The sequence below is a fragment of the Haliotis rufescens genome, unplaced genomic scaffold (assembly GCF_023055435.1).
Source record: "Haliotis rufescens isolate VD_foot unplaced genomic scaffold, xgHalRufe1.0.p SCAF_4, whole genome shotgun sequence".
Taxonomy (NCBI): Eukaryota; Metazoa; Mollusca; class Gastropoda; order Lepetellida; family Haliotidae; genus Haliotis; species Haliotis rufescens.
Genome location: NW_025964112.1, coordinates 42,039,705 through 42,064,264, shown reverse-complemented (window position 1 = coordinate 42,064,264; position 24,560 = coordinate 42,039,705). Strand labels below are relative to the sequence as shown.

The following is a 24,560-nucleotide window of genomic DNA, read 5'->3' as shown; positions in this document are numbered from 1 at the left end:
AGTTCTATTCACTGACGAGTCTCGTTTTCACATCAGGCACAGCGATGGACGGATTCGAGTGTACCGACGTCGAGGTGAACGTTACGTCAATCATTGTGTCATGGAAGAAGATCGGTTCGGGGGCGGCAACGTTATGGTCTGGGGTGGGATTACAGCAAGACAGAGGACCCGTTTGATAGTGGTAGAGGGAAATCTTAAAGGACAGCGCTACCGCGACGAGATCATCGGCCCTGTTGTTCTAACCGTTTTTGCGTCGTCATGGCCCAGGCATTACCTTTCAACATGACAACGCCCGGCCTTATATTGCTCGACTTTCTAAGGATTCTCTTCAACAAAACAACGTGAATGTCATCCCCTGGCCTGCTCGCTCCCCTGATCTCTTACCAATCGAGCACATGTGTGATGACATGGATCGGCGCCTTCGACGTCAACTACGTGTTCCGCAGACACTCCAGGAACTTCGAAACATGCTCCAGCAGATATGGAAAGATATCCCACAGGACTTTGTGTGACGCCTGGTCCATATCATGAGACGAAGATGTGTTGCTTGCATCGCAACCAGAGTTGGACACACACGCTATTGATTGGTAAATTAACATTTTGGCATGTTCATGGTTTTTTTTATGAAATCACGCATTTTCTGAAGTCAGTATGACAAATTAAACCATTTGAACACTTACAGGAGTCTTTTATCTGTTGCAAACCGAAATTGTTTCAGATTTGGTAAAAAACAGAACTTTTCATTAAATCTTATTCAATTTCACAGGAACTTTTGTTGTTCAGTATAGTACATGGCAGGCCTAGGCTTTACGATAAAACCTGAAGACATGTCCGTTCCTCTTTTGTACTGGATCTCCAAACTCTATAAAATTCCATACAAAGAGAGATATATTGTTGGGTCCAGCAAATGTACTACCACATTCCTGTCTAGAAGATTTACGATAATCCTTAATACAATCAAGTAAATACTTTGTTTATACTTGAGACAAGTGGAGTGAACACCATGTGGGTTTTCAAAAACTGAACTTATTTACTTGAATTTCAGCAATCTCAGAAAGAACAAAGTGTAAGTGTGATAAATCATTTGATTTTTCAACGTTGTATACCACTGTCCCACACGACAAACCTAAGCCTCATTCCTTGATCCATACGGTCATACGTGGAGACCAGATATATGCTCTCATCAATATTTTCAAGGTTCAGCACAATTTGTCACAAATGCAAGCATATGTCATGTGCAGCGTACTGAGGATCTGATTTACTGATTCCACTGATTTACTCACCTGAGCTAGAAACATAAGCGACCTGTGAAACCGGTTCATTTATTTAATATTTATATCTATGCATGAAGATTCGGGGTGTCAAAAACTCTCCACAAGACTGTATGACAAGAGGGATGACTTCAAGACGGTGCTGTGCCGCGTCAGGCAACAAACAAACAAACAGTGGTTATTCTCTGGCGTTGACCTGTTATATTCAACTTAACAATGGTCAACTTTCCCTTTATGCTGAGCAACATTCCAGCAGCCTCAGCCTTTAGTGACTACATATCAAAGCGTTTAAGGTACAGTTGACTATGCTCTTTCAACAAAGATTTCAAAGGGCGTCTTACAACTCAGTGCTCAATAGTTATTGAGAGCTTTAACATACCAGGATGCCGTTGTACAAGGAAATCTTACAGCTAAGATGATCGTTACTCCCACACAATAACACAGACAACAGTCGTAGCGCTAAGGCTGTTCTGTACAACGTCTCCAATGCCTTACTGAAGCTTATAGTGGACATGGGGAGGGTATTTCCAAATTTGAGTGATCAAGATGATGTGCAATTTCCCTATTTTGACCTGTATCATATGGTCCCGTGTCTTTCAGGTGAACACATTACTTGCCTTTGTATGTGTTTGTGACGGGTGGCACCGGTGGGGCTCACGCTTACAATTTCGTGAACGCCTGGTATCATCTCTATCTGATGTTGATTCTTATGAATATGGAACGGGTTTTGTCGCTTATATATGTAGTATAGCGGTTGTAAAATGCACATCCGTAAGTGTTTATATATGTAGTACAGTCGTTATAACTGCCATTTATATATATATGTTATAGCAGTTTCACATGTTCATGGTCTTATGGCCATTGGAGGTTCTATAAATTTGTTATTTATGATGGCCATTCAAAATCTCATAGTTGTATGAATAGCCGGTGCATTATATCTGTTGCAGTGTTTTAGTCGTGAGTGCTCATATGTTATAAATGTTATAAACTATCGAGCAAATGAAAATATACAACAATGTTTAAATTTGATGGTGGCTAAAAACGAAACAAACAAGACATTGTAATTCAATGTTGATGTATTTTATACGTGTATCATAGTTTTGTTTTGGAGCTTACCTTTGCAGTGTTTTCAGCATAGTAACGTTTTGATAACGTTCATACGTTCAGGGTCCAATCCAATTTTCAAGTGTAATCTTTCTGTTGCCTGGCTATAGAGATGTTACAACCTTTCGAAATGTATCACTTTGCCTCATTTAATGTTCATGCCGTTTGTGTGGCACGGGTGCACGGATTCGCTGTGCAGAGTTGCGTCCCTTGGGCATGCCAGAAACCTATGATTGTGGGTTCGAATCCCGGTTCGCCCCGATTATGTTTCTAGGTTTGTCAGCACCATATCCGTGCTCGTGGACTTTCCTTCCATATTAAACTGACACCCCGTGATATAACTGGAAAAATCGGCGTAGACCCAACTCACTCACTGTTGTGATATATCTTATATCCGTTGACGTCATAACATTTAATATTAATCTTTATGCGAACACCTGGGCCCTCTTGCACAAAGCGATCTTAGCGCTAAGATGATCGTAACTCCCATACTTTAACATAGGCTTACAATAGTCTTAGCGCTAAGATCGCTTTGTGCAAGTGGGCCCTGGTATCATAACTATTTGATAATGATTCATAAACACATGCTCATGATAAATAGTACAATCACCTCTGCTTTATGCAGAGATTTCTATTGGATATGGAAAAGGTTTTTTTTCGCTTTATTTAAAATCATCATAAAAGCTCACGGTATTATATAGTCATCATACAAGCTAAAGAGTATACGCTTGCATAGTGAATATGGTTTTAGGGCGCTTTTAGCAATATCCCAGCAAGTATCACGGCGGGGGACACCAGAAATGGGATTCACATATTTTATATATATATACCTATGTTCGGAATCGAACCCGGTCTTGGGCGTGACGAGTGAACGTTTTAACCCCACTGCTCTTTACTATAGTATAGACTATGTGAGTCGTATTATAGTTATCATATATGCTAATTTAAAGATGTTATTGTTGTCATATATACAAAGGATGAACACCTTCGCGAACACCTTCACTGCCATCACTGATTTTAAGTGATCCGTTTACATCGAATAATCGTAGTTATTCTCTGGCGTTGGCGTTCTATATTTACTCTTCATGTATGTGACCGTCTCCTTGGTGATGTATATAGAGCGTCTACCCGGAGAACAGAAGTTCGGTGATTTGATTCCCCTGGCCGCGACTTCCCAAAAGACGTTAAAAGATGGCAGTTGTTGTTACCCTGCTTGGCGTTCGAAATGAAGGGGACAAAACAAGGACTGGTTGCTCGGGGTCAATATCATGTGTGTGAGTAGGATATCCGTGTTAAATTACGCCATGGTTTCTCAGTTGGCTGGTATTATTTAACCGGCATTAGGCCGGTCTGGTACACGCACATCCGTGACCATAACGTGACGATAAGCCGAATAGCGACTCGTGCCCATCTAATGGCCATTTTTGCGAACGGGTTCCGTCTAAGCGCAAACGGGCATACCTAAAACAATTGTCAACTCGTTGCGCAATGGTTCACATATATTTCCCCATATATAACATATATTTCAGATGCAATTTCAAGCACATCTGGGCATGTGGAATTATACAGTATGATTGAACACATTTAACTGTGTCTTGGGTATATTTTTAAATTCAAGACATGTGTAAAATCAAAAATTATATCTGAGGGATTCTTTGACGAAGAACTTGAAATCATACGCGCATTGTGATTGGTTTGTCGTATTTTCATGGTGACGAATGGTACACGCAGGCACACACACATCATATATAGCCGAATATGTCCGGAACGCAACAGCGTTAAACCCCATTTCACCTCCATCGTCATGTTTGTTACAATTGTTAAAGTCGTCATATTTTCAGCAGGTGTTAAAGTCATCATGCATGTTTAATACCTGAAAGTCGTCATACATACTTTAGGTCTTATAGTCGTCATATAAACCTAGGTTTTAAAATTGTCATATATGCTATAAGGTTTTCGTGTCGTCATACATGCGTATGCTGTAGGTCTTATAGTTATCATGTAATACTATAGATGTAATAGTCGTCACATTTCCACAGGTATGTTTTTATGCCTCATAGTCGTCATATACGTATGCTAGTGGTCTAATTGTATCTGTATATGCTATAGGTGTAATAGTTGTCACATATGCTTCAGGTCTTAACATTGCCGTATTTTCAATTAGGTTTTCGTTTCGTCATAGATATAGATGCCATAGGTCTAGTAGTCATCATATTTAGCATAGGTCTTATCGTTGTCAGATATATTATATTTTCCACATGCATGTTCTATTGCCTATTTGTCGTCATACACGTACGTTATTGGTCTAATTGCCGTTATCGCAGAGTCATAACATATCTACAAAATATAATATTCAACATCGGGGCTGTAAACGACTCTGATGTAAAAAAACACTATCTTACACTGAACCATCAAGATAGACATTGTGTCAATGGCGTGAGATTCTCAAAGTATTGAGTTTTCGGTATAGAGCTCATACAAATATACTTTCAAACGTGCAAACAAAGAGTGTGTGCTTATTGTTACATAATGTAGACACAACCTGGGTTATGAAAGCGCCCTTGATCCAGCACATGGCCTCCATGAGAACGGGAAGTGGGTGTGTACGATGTTTGTATTAGAGTTATCAAAAGAATCTTTCTGAACAGCAAGCGTCTTATAAAATCTATTACAGTATGTTTTAGATGCGTATCAACAAACCATTAATGTTAAAAGTGTATGCTATACATACGCTGTACACATATTCAAGTAAAACCAGTGCATTCCCTGAACATTGCTTCAGTGTACAGTGTTCCTTGAAAGTGCAAAATAGACCAATAGTTTCAAGGAAAATAACAACCTAAGATTAGTACATCCTGGGTGTAATAATTAATGTTTAAGTTTTAAAATAGCAATTCACATGGTCGGGTGTGCGTTTTTGATGATGAAGACGTTGTTTTATTACCGATGACGCGTAGATCGTCACACCATCGTAAGTCCTCTCCACATCAGTGTTTGCCGCGATAGGCGACGAAATACAAAACATAAACGTCAGAGAAACATATTCCATTGGGCGTAAAAGGGAAATAGTGTTAAAAAGTATATAACTGGAGCACGGAGAATTAGTGATAACACCAAAACTTGGATGTAGCTGGAAATATGTAAGCTGGGAAGAACGTATCCTGTGACATTTGATATGACCTTGCTGACAAATACTACCACAGAAGCAAATAAAACTCTAAAACGTCAGACAGTATTTACATGTGTAACGTCTTGATATTTCACTAATCGTAAAAATAACAGTACATCAGTGTTTCCCTGCCTTTCTTTTCGTGTGGTGCGCCATTAACATAATCACTCATGCTTTCATTATATTCGAATTATGTTTTATTAGTTTCTAAATTATACTTCATACATAAAGATTGAAATAGTTAAGGGTGTGTACTTCTAAATGCCAACCACGTGGAACTACTTTCAATGGAGAATATCGCCGCAGTTAGCCGTATCCCACGTTAACTATCAGGTGACGTCTTTCTTATTCATCCACCATGAAAACAGAAAATCATCATGACGGCAACATGCTCATTACACGTGAACTGAATACTAAGATAATTCACATAACTGAACTAGTTCACATCTAAAAGTACAAGAAAGACACGGTGATATTTCTGTAAGAGTAGGGTCAGTTTGGATTTTGTAAAGATGTCTGATGCCAGGCTCCACCTCTTTCACTCTTCCTTCGCCCTCCGGCCTTGTGTCCTTCATCACTCCCTACATCCCTACTGACCCTTCACGTGGTGCATTTCCTATTTCACCACACCCTCTACACCAACCCTCGCCACAGACATGTGCCTGTGTCCTACATCACTCCCTACATCCCTACTGACCCTTCACGTGGTGCATTTCCTATTTCACCACACCCTCTACACTAACCCTCGCCACATACATGTGCCTGTGACCTACATCACTCCCCACATCCCTACTGACCTTTTACGTGGTGCATCCCATATTTCATCACACACTCTACATCCACCCTCGCCCCAGACGTGTCTGTGTTCTGCATCACTCCCTACATCCCTACATTCCTACTGACCTTCACGTGGTGCATTTCCTATTTCACCACACCCTCTACACCAACCCTCGCCCCAGACATGTGCCTGTGACCTGCATCACTCCCTACATCCCTACTGACCCTTCACGTGGTGCATCCAATATTTCACCACACCCTCTACACCAACCCTCGCCACAGACATGTGTCTGTGTCCTACATCACTCCCTACATCCCTACTGACCCTTCACGTGGTGCATTTCATATTTCACCACACCCTCCACACCAACCCTCGTCCCATACATGTGCCTGTGACCTACATCACTCCCTGCATCCATCCCTACTGACCCTTCACGTGGTGCATTTCATATTTCACCACACCCTCCACACCAACCCTCGTCCCATACATGTGCCTGTGACCTACATCACTCCCTACATCCCTACTGACCCTTCACTAGGTGCATCCAATATTTCACCACACCCTCTACACCAACCCTCGCCACAGACATGTGTCTGTGTCCTACATCACTCCCTACATCCCTACTGACCCTTCACGTGGTGCATTTCCTATTTCACCACACCCTCTACACCAACCCTCGCCACAGACATGTGTCATTGTCCTACATCACTCCCTACATCCCTACTGACCCTTCACGTGGTGCATCCCATATTTCACCACACCCTCTACATCCACCCTCGCCACATACATTTCTCTGTGTCCTGCATCACTCCCTACATCCCTACTGGCCCTTCACAAGGTGCATCCCATATTTCATCACACCCTCTACATCCACCCTCGCCACATACATCACCTTCTGATCACCACATCCTCTCCACCTCCACCCTTTTGTCCACATCACTTTTCGCAAACCCACTGACCCTCTACATGGTCCATCGCCTATTTCACCACACCCTCTACACCCACCCTCGCCCCACACATCACCTACTACACCCCATCTATCCTTTACATGGAGCATCTCCTATTTCACCACACCCTCTCTACCTCCACCCACATGTCCTACACTTCTCGCAAAACGCACTGATCCTTTTCATGGTACAGCTATTTGTCACCACATCCTATACCTCCGTCCCGGCCCCACACGTCACCTCATACCCATCCTACACCTCCTTTACCTGTTACCTCTTTTCCCCCGACCTTTGAAGATCCGGGGTAGGTCTTCAGCAACACAAACAGTGTTCACTATAACTTTGAGCACGTCGCAGGAACGCAGTCGTTTCATCTCGTTTGACTTTTTTTGCACGGGAAGCGCAAATGACATGGAAATGTGTGCATGTCCCCCTTGTCCATCATACATAAGCCACCGTATGAGAAAAACACCCAGCATTCACACTCGACTTTGAAAAAGAACAGGAAACATGCTTCGATTAAGTATCATTGTGCGGGGAGGCTTCAGTTATCATCACAGGACCCCTCTACATATGTTCCGTCAGCGTGTGACTGCTGTGTGTACAGGGATGATGTTCTTCGTAATTACGTCAGACCTCTCTTGCTGGGTCAACCACAACTCCAGGTTTTTCACCAGGACAACGCTCGTCCCCATACAGCTAGGGTCTCTGCGGAAGTCCTCAGAACGAATAACATACTTGTGATGCCCTGGCAGTCTTTGTCACCGGACATTGCGCCAATTGAGCATGTATGGGACGAGATTGGGAGACGTCTTCAGACTGCAAGGAAGCCACATACACCCCAGGAACAGGTCTGGTGTTGTAAAAATGGAACGGGATTGTTAAGCCTTGTTGTAAAGATTTGTCGGCTCAATAAGATGACGATGTGCGGCCTGTGTCGCACCAAACGGGGGGCCACACACACTATTGCTGGACACGACTGACACTTATCATTTTCCTACTTCGGAGTTTGATTGTTGCCATCAAATAATCAACGCCCATTTGTTATCAAATGTTTTCTCTGTTATCATTATATACAACTTTCTTTTACGGTTGAGTATAGGTAACAGAAACAAATAATAAAACACATATATAAAATGGTCTTCAACCAACAATTTCGTATTCCTATACGAACACTATTTCACCCACTTTTTTTCAATTATAGGAACTATAGTATTGCAGAACGTTGCACTGGACAGATAAGAATGTAAATTCCACTACTTGTGACTGCCAAGGCTCATGCTACTGATACCAACTTGTAGGCATATAATCACAGGTGACTTCTCTGTTGCTGACAACAACCTTCGACAGTTATTCAAATATGGACCAAACTATCGTGAGCAACGTCCTACCAATTGGGATCATAACTTTTAAATCATCAGTGATGCTGGCGAAGCATATGCTAAAAAATGGCCAAAAGAGGACGTGAACCTGTTGAATATCTTTCAGTGTGGGTTAAGCCAGGGCGTGATGTTGTCTTTGGTAGAATGCACAAACTGAAAAAGAGGAGACGGATTTGGAATAAAACCATTCTGTCCCAGCCAGCTGTCATCCATAGTATGGCTGCCTGACATGAAAAGTTTGTAGTTGTTCCCATTAACAAGGCCTCAAATAACATAACCATTATATTATGTAAGCATCACTACATTAATTGTTTGACCAAAGAACTTGGTATAAGTGACATATATAAAAATGCCAAACCATGCATAAGTACTATCAACTTTTTATGTTGGCTCTAAAACCAGAAGATATGTTTATTCCTCTTTTGTACTGGATTCCAAAGATGTATTGCTGATTCCAGAAAATGTACCATCAAATCCCTGTCTCAAGGATTGACGATAATCCTTAAGGAAGGACTTTCCTTACTTCACAGAAAGTAATTGGGACAAGTGGAAAAATGGTTTGTCAAAACATTTCCCCCACGCTATTTACCACTATCCCAAAAGACAAACTAAAGCAAAACTTAATGCTTTAATCCATGATTAATTGTCACTGCTTGTGATCATAGACTGATATACTTACATCTCTATCTTCAAAGACTAGAGTTAATGTCATCTGAAGTAAATAATACTGTGTAAACAATGTCTTAGCAGGCATATGAATCGGAATTTCTGTTCGGATTGGCAAAGTCAAAACAAGGTATTTTGGCCAAGAAGTTTAATAAGCTTCAGGTACACCGATGATCTGATAACCATCAAATAGCTAATTCCCGTCCAATCGTTTACCCACCTGAACTAGAAATAAAGGACCGCCTCATGTGTTTCATATTTAGATCTATGCATAAAGATTCAGAGTGACAAAACACTTTCCACAAGACTGTATGGCAAGAATGATGACTTCAACTTTCCAACAGTCACATTCACTTAATGTTGAACAATAATCAACCAGCTCCAACCTCAGTAAGAAATATGTCCTATGCAATTCCCTATTTTGACTTGTACCATATATTTACGTGTTTTGTTTTGTTTTCAGGTGAACAATTGACTTCCCTAAGCATGCGTTTGTGACGAGTGCCACCGGTGGGGCAGGATTCGCTCACCTTTTCGCGAACACCTGGTATCATCACTAATCGATGTTGATTCATGGACGCATGCTCATGACATGGTTGGAATTGTACAATCGAATTGAGATTTCGTACGAAGCTGGAATAGGTTTTGTTGCATTTATTACCAGGAATAAGTGGTTAACATCTCCAATGTCACCACACCCTCTACCTCCGCCCTCGGAGTTGTTGGGTATATTTGTAAACCAATATGTACATTTCAAGGTTTAGTGTTTGAGTTGTAAACATTCAATTATCGTTCTATTCCCAATGTCTGTCCAGTTTCAAATGGGATTAAAGCTAAGCCAGATTCGTATTTACAGGTGTTCTATCACGCTGTATTTCATCAACACAATATGATTCACTCAAATATACACAACAGAACACATGAATACATCCTTAGTATGATTCGAGCAATCTACTTTTCCAAGGGCGTGTTAAATAAGAGTATTGTACAAGCAGCAAATTATATTCTGTACTCACTTTGCAATTGTCATATTTGTTTAGGCGTGGCGTCTACTGTCAGCAAATTGTTAGGCGTTTCTCGTGGAGGAACAAAAGATTGAGAATTATTATGGAGTTTCACAGAGATTTTGCTTCTACTAGTATTCCATTCAGCGATTGTCAAAGGGCAACTCCCCAGTGAAGATCCTGGTTAGAATTGTTCATTAGCAACCCAAGATTGTCTCCTCCCGTGACGATCTTCGTTAGAATTGTTCATTAGCAACCAAAGTTTGTCTCCTCCCGTGATGGTCAGGGTTAGAATTGGTCTTCATCAACCAATGCTTGCCGTAAAAGGTGACTAACGGGATCGGCTTGTAAGTCTCGCTGACTTGGTTGATGCATGTAATCGTATCCCAATTGCTAAGATCGATGCTCATGATGCCAGTCACTAGATTGTCGAGTCCAAACTCGATTATTTACAGACCGACGTCATACAGCTGACAAACAAACAAACAAAACAAAGCACATATTTGGCATATTGTTGTTAACGCTTATTTAAGGTCAAACCCTGTCAAGGTTATTTATATGTAGAGTATCTATTAGCATGAAGTGTGAGTAGACAGGGGCAATGTTGGTAATTGACAGAAGGGATATGACTTTGAGCCGTCATGGCGTCGTATCGCTGTCGAGCAAATTGTGTGATCACCCTGTCGAATACTTTTTATTTCTATGTCAAACATTTGATGATATCATACGTCGAACGTGTGCTTCCATTTCGGAATTGGGTGTGTGTCATGAATGAATAATCACTATGTTGAACCAATAAGTCGAATACAATTTGTCGTACACGTCATGATGGTGTCACGTTTCAAACATCTGTTGTTATCCAAATGTCGAATACAATTTAACATAATAAACTCTTATTCCTCAAACTCGATAAATCGCTAAATAGACCATGTTTTCTGTGCTTCCGTTGGAATCGCATTCTCGTATAAAATAAAGACTACAGTTATCTCGAACTCCGCATATCTCGATATATTTTGAAAATCCAGAAGACTTCGACCACCAAATGGTTCTTCTTGTGACCAACAGACTGTTTCACAGTGATAACAACATATTGTTCTGACGCTCTCAGGAGATAACATGTTGTCTCACCTGGGCCGCATTCCACAAACCGATCTTACCGATACGATTATCGCAAGTAAGTTTCGGCAAGTTTCATAGACCCGTGAAGATCTTGGGCAACTTTTCCGTAAAAGGCGACTATGCTTGTCGTAAGAGGCGACAAAGGGGATCGGGGGGTCAGGCTAGCTGGAATGTATGGTCCAGACTGGTTCATTTACAGACCGCCGTCATATAGTTTATTGCTGAGTGCGGCGTTAAACACCAAACAAAAAAACAAAACAAAAAACCCGACCGTCTTAACTCTGAGACCGCTTTGTTAAACGGGAATTCATATAGTTTCCTGTGATTGAAGTGGCCTATGTGTATAATTAACGCAGCCTCTCATACAGATCATGCAACAAAAATCCACCTGTGATCGTGGGTTCGAATCCCAGATTTGCCCCGATTATGTTTCAAGGTTTGACAGCACCATACCCGTGCTCGTGGATTTCATCAACGTGGTAAACGTCCAAGACCTGCAACAGATCGGACTTTCCTCCCACATCAAACTGACACGCCGTGATATAACTGAATACTATTCAAAGCTGCGTTAAACCAAACACACCATACCCGTGCTTGTAGGTTTCACTAAATAGTAAACGTTGAAGACCTGCTTCAATTTGGGCTTTCTTTAATCAAACTGACTGGCCGTTATAATGAAAATTAATACTTTTCAATTCAGCGTTAAACAAATTTCACTCACTCTTGTATAACTAAACAAACGTTCCCTTTATTTAATGACTTTGGCATCACAAGAGACCTCTTATCACCCACATAACTCCTGTTTACCTCGTTAATATCTCAGAAATGACTTTCCCGCAAAACGTCCCTTAGTAGCCCGCCATCTTCGTATGCTTTTCTCAAATGACATGATCCAGGTTGTCAGAAATGAGAACACTTGTTATTATGATTATATATTACTCTCGTTCGTTCTTCTACTTTCTATGTATCTCCCAACCATTGGTCATCTGTTATACCAAGGAGTGTGAGCTACGCAACTCATTCATCGGACCAATCAGGATACGGCGTTATTTACCTCAAGTAAAGTTCAGGTTCCGCCCACCGGCTCATGCTATTGGACTAATATTGAACGGATAGCTCAGTTTTCTTTCATATCTGATTTTATTGTGAGGTGAGCTGGTCTCATTCCTCAGTAGGATTGCTGGACACTATATTTAAAGGAAGGATTTACCAACAGTGGGAATACTTACCTATTTGTTTCAACGAAAATCAAGAAAAATGCCACAAGGTAAATATTCGCTATTTATATTGAAGGTTTTTTTTATTTTCTAATATCCTTCTTTGACAGTTTACTTAACTTTAATGAAGAACGGAAAAAAGTATTACCACTTATAAATTTAAATTTTAAATATTGTGATTTATTTCAATGAAAATGTCCTATAAACAGATTTTTAATTAGTTTAAGTTTCAATATGCATCAAAAATTGCATTTACTCACATGAAAGGAAAAACGCCTGTAGATATAACACTACCTTGATCCACTGATCTCAGTTTTATCCACGAAATCAGACCGTAGTTCTTGTAAAAAGTTCCCTCTTCCCCAACAAATCCAATACTAAAATGTTAGATTTGCCGTTAGGAGCGTACATTGCAACAGCCTACATGTACGAGCGTAACTTATCATAATTGCGATCAAGTGGTGTCTAACGTTAGGTTGCATCGCCTCAGCAACCATACCGTTGACACTCTCACCCAGCAGAGCGGAGCGCCTTGGCGGTTATTTCCTATGAAATGAAGCTGAGAAGCCATTGATATATAATGCTTTCACCTTTAATATATAACGTACGGGCAGGGCCTGTTATTGTGTGTTGTGGAAAGCAGTATTATGGAACGCGTATTTAGTACTGACAGATGTGAAAGAGCGGTTTGTCCTTTAATGTTCGTCGGGTTAAAGTAAGGCTCAGGTCATTTGTGAGAGGCTGGGAGAACCTGAACAAGTTCTATTCTGTATTGATAGTGAAACCATGTGTATATAACTCACTCCCAACTTTATTCGTGTAATGTATTTGCTGCTTCTAGATCTTTACGAATGAATGGAGAGCTCACATTTGTTTTGGGTCATTCATTCATTCATTCATTCATTCATTCATTCATTCATTCATTCATCTGTAACAACTGTGATAATTTTCAGTAATATACAATGTTTTAAAATCAGTATTTGTTTTAGCTTAAACACGAAATCCCAAAGCAGTACATTCAGTTCCCTAGTAGTTGTCACTTAGTATTACAGTGGGATATGGTCAGGCGATATACTACTCAAAAGAAGTAAAGATTCCGATTCCGACACCTACATGGAATGACACAGTAACTATAGTAATATGAAATAACCTGGAGTTCGTTTACTTATTTTGAGCAGTATATGTTTTTGTGCGTACTTCTCATCTTCACCTCTGTATTTTGTCATTAAGGAACGCAGATAACACTGTCTGTTGCTTCGGGTTTTTCGTCTGTTGTGCCCCGCTTGCTCCGTCTTTAAAATGCTCAACACCGATACTGCAACCACTGACTGTAGCATATAGATAACTATTGACCAAAGTGTGAAAATTAACATATTATCTGCCAGTTTCTTTACCGCAAACAAAGGCAGGTTTATTTCTTATTTTGTTTTAATCCCCGCCCATCCACTCCATCTGAAGCTGAACATGGAGACGAAACACACACACAAAGAATATTTACGACCAAAAATGAAGGTTTTCCTATCAGTCTGATATTTTGTCTCTGGTACAGATCATCAAAATGAAATGTATATTAGAAGATTAAAATTCAGATGGTTTTGTCAAAAACGTGACAGGCGGAACATCCCTCCCAATCATTATATATTATATATAATAATATTTATTAACCCATGCGTATTTTAAGATTATTCGCATGCCACCTTCGTATGACAGGAGTATTGCTGGGTGCGGCGTTAGGCAACAGACACTTACATTTTTATGCAAATTATGTGAGTGGCGGGTATTTCTGAATGCTTACCCTTTCGCGAATGCCTGATGTCATCAATGATTTTTGGTGATCCATTCATATAGTTTTCACCATTATTTTCCCTTCTACGCGCAAAGAATCTGTTTCGGCAGATAATCGAGACTTGTTAATCTCTGGCGTTGACGTAATATTTCTGATACACATTTTTTTCAATGTTAATTAGACACCATTTCATAAAACCAATTCTCAACCACAAATAATTTAAATAAGATTACACACGTCTCGTTGTCTCATTTAGAAGATGAGCACAATAATAGTACCCACACGAACAAGCATGTTTAGATATGACATAATGTCACAATGTCGGGGAACAAGCAAAGAACGGGGCGGTCGGGTAGCCTAGTGACTAAAACGATCGCTCATCACGTCGAAAGCCGGGTTCGATTCCCCACATGGTACAATGTGTGAAGCCCAGTTCTGGTGTCCTACGTCGAGATATTGCAGGAATATTGCTTAACGCAGCATAAAACGATACTCACTCACTCAAGCATAGAATAAAATTCAAACTTCGACTTTAAGGGTGCTTCTTCAACAGAGTGTACGGTAGTCTAAGTTACCGGTACCCTTCATGTGATCTTGTGCAAACAAAAGCTGCCGCATGTCAAAACGACTTCGAGTCATCACGTCCGTGCAGGTTGTGATAGGTTTGTGGGTATATTCGTTCAGTGCCCTACAAGACAATAACTCTTTATTCATAGGAGGCGTGACCTTCGGGAGTACCTTGACTGCCTATAACAGTCAGAGTGAACAGCAGGAATATTATTAACTACCATTGGGTGAGGGGCAAGGTGCCCAGCCGTCTAAATCGCAGTCGGTGTGTAGAGTTGTGATCTTCAGGTGTGTGAGAATCCGATTACGGTCGGTTTGAATCCTAGATTCGCCCGGATGATGTTGCTTGCTTTGTCAACACTATACTCGTTCTTGTGGTAAACGTCAACGACCTGATTAACTTTAGGCTATCCCCTCACACTAAGCTGACACGTCGTGATATAAACTGAAATCTGTTCAAACAACCAACTCAGTAAATATAAAATGTCAATACCAGAGAATAACCAGTCTCGATTATCCACCGAAACAGATTCCATTGGGAGTAAAGGGCAAACTGGTCGTGAAAATTATATGAATGGATCACCGAAAATCAGTGATGACACCAGGTATTCGCGAAAACGCTCTCACTCTCTCTTGTCAAGTAAGAGAGAGTGATACAGCTACGAAAGTTGGACCGCCACTGCACCTATTGTATTGCGAAACATGAACAAAACAGGTTTACATTATCATAGTCCAGACAAATACGGGTATGTGGGGAACACTCCCATCCGTATAAGTCTAAACATCCTATTATGCGATGGTTCCACCCGGCTACACTCCCCTCGAGGGTTTAACTCTTAAATAGCATTTTATCCATATTATATGTGAAGATCATATACTGAACAAAATAAGTTAGGGATCATGATTATGTTTGGGGACATTTATATGAAATTGTGTGCTCAGTCGTCCCTACAAAAACATATCCCCCAAAGTATGTTTGATCCCTCACGTTTTTTGTTCAATAGATAATAGATAGATCAACATACTTGCAAAATTTGCACACAAAGCTTCTTCAATACAATGTTGTTGGCAAGGTAATAGCGTAAAGTCACACAGACTATGTACCCAGCTGTGAAGCAAACAGGGTATATTCTGGCGAGCCAATGAAACAAGTGCTATTAAAATGGAATAAATGTGACTTAACTTAGTGTATGAAATATCCCTCTGCCCGACGGTCTATTTTGCTGACGGACTTTGCTTGAAAAGTTGCACGCCCAGGCTATAATTGTATTCCCTAAATCCCTAAATACATTCTAGTTTTAATTCAATGTTAGCGGTAAATGAACTGTCAACAGTCAACACATGGTTTAGTTATTTCCCAGATGTTGAAGACGAATTTCGGTCCTCATACCATTCTAATGTTTATCCTTTTGTTGCTATTGTTCATTAGTCAAGAACATTCTGGACTGGCAACAATTTTTCTGGTCTGGTAACTTTGCCCAGATGCCAGTCCCGTTGTGTGTGTGTGTGTGTGTGTGTGTGTGTGTGTGTGTGGGGGGGGGGGGGGGGGGGGGGGGGGGGGGGGGAGGAGTGGGGTAGTGTGTGTCAGTGACCTAAATAACATGCGGCAGACATACTTTTAAAAACGAACCACGCCCTTACCACGCCTTTATTAAGCAATATTCCAGCAATGTCAAGACGAAGGACACCATAAAAGGGCTTCACACATTGTGCCCATGTGTGGAATCGAACCCCGGCCTTCGGCGTGATGAGCGAATGCTTTACCCACTTGGCTACCCCACCGCCCTGCGTCAGTCAGCAGATACTGTACCGTAAATATGTTAGGAGAGATCTACGTGGCAAGCGTAAAGAAATCCTTCACACATGCCTACTTTATTCATGATGAACACGGATACGACTCAATTCTTATGTAATGACAAAGATCATGACTAAAAAAGACATTTTTTTCAAAACCCACCGACAATAGCTGTAGAGACAATAATCTGCACACACAGGAAACGCCTTATTTTGTCGATTTGAAGTGTTTTGAAGATGACACAATAGGTTTGAATCTTTAAACAAGGTCCCCACAACACGATCTTAGCGTTAATGCCATACCTTAACATACGACTACGATAGTTGTAGCGCTCCTTCGTGACCAACTCGTGTTATTCCGGGACAAGCCGAATAGCGACTGGCGCCCTCCACGGGTTGGGGCGATATGATTTAATCGGGGTGAAAATATTTATGATTATAGTTTTGATTAAAACAACTTCTTTTTTGGCCGTAGCTTTATATCTGGTCTCCATACATACCGAGCACACGCTCATACATGTATCTGCATTCTCTTAGCATAACATCGTGCAGTAAAACTTCAGAAATATAAAAGACTTCTTGGCTTCAAACATACAGATGTTTTTCATTATTTTTGAAAGACAGGAATGTAGACAAAAACATTAACAAATTTCATCTGGATTATAAAAAAACCTATTTCATCTCACAAAACAATTGCAGCCAAATTTGAGTGAGTGAGTTAGTGTTCTTTAAGGCCAAAGCCAGAAATATTCTAAACTCCCCGACAAAAGAAGGTATACAGCCTTGTTTGATGGTGGCTAAAATAAAAGAAACAAGAAATGGGGGCGGTAAGGGTGAGTCCTGAAAAAATAACAGTTTTATTTTTTTCCATTAAAAAATTATATGCTTAAACACTATATAGGACTGATATTTTATTATAGGGAGGGGTGGGTCATGCAAACATGGTACATGTATGTGTGATGGTTGGGCGACAAAAATGTGACATAAAATGATGGGGAGGGGAGGGGGTGGGTCGCAGCAAAATATGACACCGTCCTAAACCGCCATAGCGCCCCTCCCCCCCCCCACCCCCCCCAACCCCCCAACCCCCCACCCCTCATAATAAATTACCAGTCCCTTAACTCAAACCGCCTGTTGGGTGTTATTTGTACTTTCCCTTCCATATAAAAATTCATACAGTAAAGACAATACAGTATACTACGTTTATAACGAACACGCTTATAACGAACTGGTGGATATAACAAACTCTTTTTGTATATTTGATGGAATATGCTTATAACGAACTACGGTTATAAGGAACTAAAATTAGCGGTCCCTTTGAGTTCGTTATAACCGTAGTATATAACCGTACTGTATTTCTGTGTGGAATAGTTTGAGGACTTCATATCTTCAGAGTGGTAAGTTTCTAAACTGGAACAAGTCAAGAGCTACCAAAGACTGATATGACGTTCTGTTTGTTTCAGAAAGAAGCATCTTCTTGACCGCATTGGTCGTCAACGCTTTCATGGTGCTGGTCACCGCGACGAACCCAACGGTTAGAATGGGTAAGCAGAAACGCCGTTACTTAGATACGAGATACATGCCATTGTGGTGTTTCCATATTTAGTCGTATTTGAAATTGAATATTTCACTTGGGCGCCAATGTCAAAATTGTCTGTATATAGGACAACGATCCAAATGTAGAAATGTAAACCATTGTACTTCATAGTGCTTTTTTCAGCAAATACTATTTACCATGTTGGTATTTAAAATGTAAAACGATACGAGGTAAAACGAATGAGAAAGTTGGTAATTGAAAAAAAGTGTCCCTGGTATGTCTTTCAGAATTAAAGGAGACACAATCTTAACGTTTGCATCTTCCCGAGGCAAGGGAGTTAAGTGACTGTGAAAGCCCAATTTCCACTCTTACCGATGTAGGCTGGAATTATGGAGTTATAATTTGTCTGGATAAATGAGTCTATGCATAGTCCAATCAAAGTCGCGTAACTCGCAATAGCCACTGGGGGCGCTAGGATTGAGCCCAGACATTCCAGCCAAGTTCGCGTGGAAACTGGACTTGTAGAGTCAGTTCACACTCTTGCCTCAGATGAAACGTTTAATGTTTTACCAAATTCGGCATGACAATGAAAGACGAAATAAGAGTCCGGGTTAGAATTGGATCGGGTGGTCAGACTTGGTCATTTCTTGTTTTTAGTGTAATCGTACCCGACCCTGTGGGACGTTGCTCACATACATCACTGCTTTGGCTTAGATCCAGTTATTTACAATCCGTCGTGATATAGCTGGAATAGTACTGACTGGAATAAAACAACAAACAAAACTAAATGACGTTTTCTTCAATTGATTACAGAACAGAAGAGTGACATGGAGCTTGAGGACCTACTGGAGATTGAGTATCTTTACCCAGTCACAAGAAATCGCTCTCGACCAAGTCAGACCCATGTTCAAAAGTACAACAAATTACCTGAAGTGACTAGAGCAAAATTTGTACCTTTCACGGCTAAACCAGCCTATTCCGGTAAATTCGAGGAGGATCTGGAAGAGGAATTCTTAATACAGGCTGATCACAACCGGGTGAAGCGTGAAGTGTTTGAAGGCTCAGGCGAGGGCGACACAAATGATGGTAAATATTGTAAAGTTGATGTGACTGAATGATTGCGCTAGGATGTGTGCATTAGACTGAGTGCTTGTATGTGTGAGTGTCTATGCCTGTGCGCATGTTTGTATTCACGTATGTGCGTCCTGTATAGTGTGATCTGGTATTTTTGTTTAACAGAATCCGTTTTCAGGCAACTCTCCAAAACAATGTTTGAAGCTGAAAACAAACCCCCAAATATAAAATGGTCGAACTGTCAGTAAACTGGCTATTTAAACGTACAAGGCGCCGTGCAGTTATGAATTGAATTTGGCCAAGGATTTGATATAATGTGATGGACACTGTGGAAGTTGGGACGAGAAATATGAGGACTTTGTCGTATCCGTATATGTCTAGTTGGCTGTGGTTAAGCAGAGGCAGGTGAACTACACTAGAACAAGAGTGTTATGTGGAGATGACTATGTTTTCGATTGGAATACACAAGCGTCATGAATGGTATTGTACCGATATGGATCTATCAGGATTACGTGATGTTTGTGTCAACGTGACAACGTGGAAGCGCTTCCTTCGTGATGCTGTTCAGCTCTGCAACCATCCATTTTGAGTAAGCCTTTGTGGTATTAGTGTTTCGAAATTGGGATTTACACTTCCGATTTCGGCATAACCAACGAACGCTTCAATCACTGGATACATCGATGGCCCAGCATAGGCGGGGTGACTCTGTGAGGATAATGTCAACCCACTTGAGAGTCTGTATCACTTCAATAAATGACACCTGGTTTTAGGGGAAAGCCTGGCTTTGTCCTGTGAAACAAAAAGCACGCGAGGACTGGAGCCCATTCATCTTAATATACCAAGTGTTTATTGAATTCTTCAGATTGGAAAACCACCGTGGCTAACACATATCTGTAGCCTCTGTTGTGAGGACAGTAATTTCATGAAATTCACGTGTATCATAATCCCTGACCTTTGTGGAAATGACTGTGAAGTGTGCATGCTTTCAATGGATTTACAATACCAGCTTTTGAAAAGTCCTGTATAGTTATCATTCATTTTGGATACAATGTGTTCAGTTGGATTACCGTATTCGACGTAATAAGCGCCCCGCTCTAATAAGCGCCCACGGCGATATTTGCTAATATATTGGCAAGTGAACAATCCCAATTAGCATCCCTTCCGATTGATGTACACAAGATTTATTCACTCGTGTATAATACGCACTCGTGGGCAGTTAAATTCTGGAAAAATATATCTGTCGTATATAAACAGTTTAGACCGTCAGCATAAACCACGAAATTTATCTTTCTACTCTCTGATTTTTCAACCAAAATAATATTCTTATAAGAGCCCCCTATTTCTAATTTTGAGAGACCCTTGGCGCTTATTACGTCAAATACGGTATATACAATAAAAGCTTCAGACTGATATTATGAAGCGTACCATTTAGAGAATCTTACCCGAGTGTCCTTTTTGTCGATAAGGAATTGGCGGATATAACGAACTCTTTTTGGTCCCGTCCGTTTACTATATATGTGATGTAGATATGTTTATAACGAACTCCTGTTATAACGAACTAAAAGTACTGGTCCCTTTGAGTTCGTTATAACCGTAGTTTACTGTATATCAACATGAGTCGATAAGAATTTTGAACTCTTATATACGATTATTGATATATTTGAATCAAAAGATGACAGGGTGAGAATGTATTCATCATCCAAAATCTTTCTCTCAGCAGTTTCGGTTTGTAAGCATGACGTCACAATGGTCTGTAAAGCATTGGGCTCCAGTTTCAGTTTTCAGTCGCGCAAGAAGATATCGCTTGATGTCACCCAAGCCATATCTCCTCTTGAATCAGTTTTGAATGCTTTGTTTGTTGTTTAACGCCGCACTCAGCAATATTCCAGCTAAATGACAACGGTCTGGACCAGACAATCCAGTGATTGACATCATGAGCATCGATCCACGCAATTTGGATACGATGACATGCATCAACCAACTCAGCAAGCCTGACCATCCGATCCAGTTAGTCGCCTTTTACGACAAGCATAGCCGCCTTCTACGGCAAGCATGGGCTGCTGAAGACCAATTCTACCCCGGATCTTCACGGGTCCAGTTTTAAATGAAAAATAGGGAATATATTCTCACTTTTATGTCATATAGCTGGATTATTGTTGAGTGCGGCGTTCAACAACTGAGAACAAAAACTTTCCCGGTTGTTAAAAACTTGTTTGATATGGCGCACTCCCCTTTTCGCGAATACCGGACATAAGCCATATTTGATAGTGATTCACAAACACATGGGGGCGGTCGGGAAGTCTAGTGGTTAAAGCGTTCCATCCGGGTTCGATTGTTCATGGGTACAATGTGTGAAGCTGGTGTCCCCCGCCGTGATATTGCTAGAATAATGCTAAAAGCGGTGTAAAACCCTACTCACTCACTCACTCACTCACTCACTCATAAACACATGCGCATATTATAGTCGTAATCTTACTATACGCTCACTTTTTGCAGAGATTTCTCATGATTATGAAAATGGTTTTGTTCTTATTTACATTTCAATGACATTTCATAGTACATGACATTTACAACCACTTGTTTAAGTACTCATGAGTTTCGTTTTACGCATAATGATCTGTGGATCATCATAACTGCTTTAAGTACAAATGTATTCTGTTCTTGTTGTTTATTCTGCAAGGTGGGGCGGTCGGGTAGCCTACTGGTTAAAGCGTTCGCTCGTCACGCCGAAGGCCCGGGTTCGATTCCCCAGATGGGTACAATGTGTGAAGACCATTTCTGGTGTGCCCCGCAGTGATATTGCTGGAATATTGCAAAAAGCGGCGTAAAACCATACTCACTTACTCACTATTCAGCAAGGTCACGTAGGCCCGGGTTACAGCAGTTGCACAGCAGTCATTATTGTAATTGAAATTTACATCAGCAGTTTTGTCCTTAATTGCATAGACTTATAAATATACACAGCCAAATTTCTTATGATATCAAATTTATCACTTGACATCAATACATTGAATTTATGTCATGTGGGAAACACACAGATGTTCTTGGAATGTACTGTTCACGCAAATCGGCAAACATCGTGCATACAAACAAGAACTGATACTCTTCCTCAACAAAACATTTTACAAACATTGCAAAAACTTTCGTTTCGTCGAACATTTGCATGATCACGGAAATAGGTTTATCGCTTGCATTTCCACGCTAGCACGACGTGATATGACTGAGGTAATGTTCGAAAAGACGTTAAACCAAACTCACAACACTGTGACACACACTAACATCATGCTAGTTAGTTTAGCGTACTCCTCAGCAAGGTGTCACCAGGCCATTCTGTAGTAGAACTTAATGTGTGGGTGTTTCCCATGGGCCTTGGCCGAAACTGGAAATGAATATCAGACACAGTGCCCCTTTCAGTTAATTGTTCAAACCATGGTCACCTCCCGAGGTGTTTTAACTTGCTTCCCTGGCCTTTAGTGCGAGTTCAGATTGCCTTCCACAGCATTACAACACGGTCAAATGTGTCTGTCATGAATCTTTGGTATTCTTGAAACTTGAAACGTATTCTTGAATATTCTGTCTCGAAACAAACGTCCCAGGACCCGTTCCACAAAACAATCGTAGCGCTTTGACTATGTTAAAGTAGGGGAAATAAGCCCAGAATATTAAATTGTCGGTGCCTTATGCTGCCCTCCTACATGTCCTACTTATTTGTTAATATGGACCTTTTCCCTCTGCAGTTATTGCTACACTGAAGTTAGAGGAAAGCTTTCGAAGTGCTTCGGCCAACGAGGCAGCTCGCACGATTGCCGTGGCCACCCTTGTAAGTATGCGAAATATATTTGCTAATCTCACCTTCAGCGCCTGATATAATTCACCCTCCTCTATCTGTGTAATAGTACCTCCCGGGACACCCCGTGGTGGATTGGGACACCTCGTGGTGAATCGGGACACCCCGTGGTGAATCGGGACACTTTGTGGTGACTCGGGACACCTCGTGGTGAACCGGGACACTCCGAAGTGAATGGGGACACTTCGTGCTGAATCGGGACAATCCGTGGGGATTCGAGCCATCCCGTGGGGATTCGAGGGCAACATATCTTTCACTGGCCACAATGTGTAATTTGGTTTCGTGTGTGTCATGGTGTGGAGTGTTGCTCATACTATCAACCATTGCCTTGCCCAGCCCGTATTCAGTTATACTGCTCCAGCATTGTTCACTTCGGTGTTAAACATTTAGTATTCCTAGCGAAGAGAGTTTATTTGAATACTGTTAGCAAAATAGATACACATACGTAAAGAATATAAATATAAAGAATATACTAGTATGAAAATTTTAAGAAAAATTGCATTTTTTCGGATCATTATATTATATGCCTTCTCACTGTTAATTTTCTGTTAAGCTTCAACAGGAGTTTCAAGAAAATGACGTGGGAGTTACATCAACGGAAATAACTTTAAGGTAAGATAGAATTATATTATCTTTATTATAACTGATAAACATAGAAGGTCGTGAATATGGATCATAGTAGTGCGAGAAGTAATGATGATTTCATCAAACTATCTGAACATGTCACTGTCACATTGGCCTTTTGTCCTCACCATTCCATCGCCATGTCTTGAATAAATACATGCACACATTTCTCTCTGACGCTGATACATCCCTAAATATCGAACTTATCGTCGCTCTCCAAAGTGTGTGTTTTATAGGTTGGCCCAGTAGTTAAAACGTTGGTTTGCCACGCCGGGGTCCGGGTTCGATTCCATACAGAAAGTAACAGGCCAATCCCTGTGACTGGAATTTTGCTGAAAGTAACGTTAAACCGTTCACGGACATTGTATAGCGTCAGATATAATGTTTTTAGCTATCTCCATTTTGAGTCTTAAATGTTACAGAGAAGAAGACGACAAAGCTTCGTACACCATCACATGCACCTTCACTGATCGCAGCGACTTGAGGGGAGTAGCCTACGTTCTCCTTAAGATTTTTCGACGTGGAATGTTTGGTACCTTCAACGTTCTCAGGGAAGGAACGATAATCAACACGGCTGGTGTAGAAGGTTGGTATACGGTATTGTTGAGTTAAATACTTGCTGTCAATTAATACCGACTTCTTTCATTAACTAGCGTGTTTTCACTTCATGCATT

The 24,560-nt window shown here is 40.9% G+C and overlaps 1 protein-coding gene across 1 annotated transcript in view; it reads left to right on the top strand.

The window, feature by feature from the left end:
* Positions 1–12,559: 12,559 nt before the first annotated feature.
* LOC124135956 overlaps positions 12,560–24,560 on the top strand; it is a 53,009-nt gene continuing 41,008 nt past the window's right edge. The window contains exons 1-6 of the mRNA XM_046501673.2: positions 12,560–12,707; positions 18,268–18,348; positions 19,155–19,427; positions 23,153–23,235; positions 23,816–23,874; positions 24,309–24,472. Coding sequence (XP_046357629.2) covers positions 12,698–12,707; positions 18,268–18,348; positions 19,155–19,427; positions 23,153–23,235; positions 23,816–23,874; positions 24,309–24,472 — 670 coding nt within the window. The 5' untranslated portion in view covers positions 12,560–12,697. The remainder of the gene's footprint in view (positions 12,708–18,267; positions 18,349–19,154; positions 19,428–23,152; positions 23,236–23,815; positions 23,875–24,308; positions 24,473–24,560) is intronic.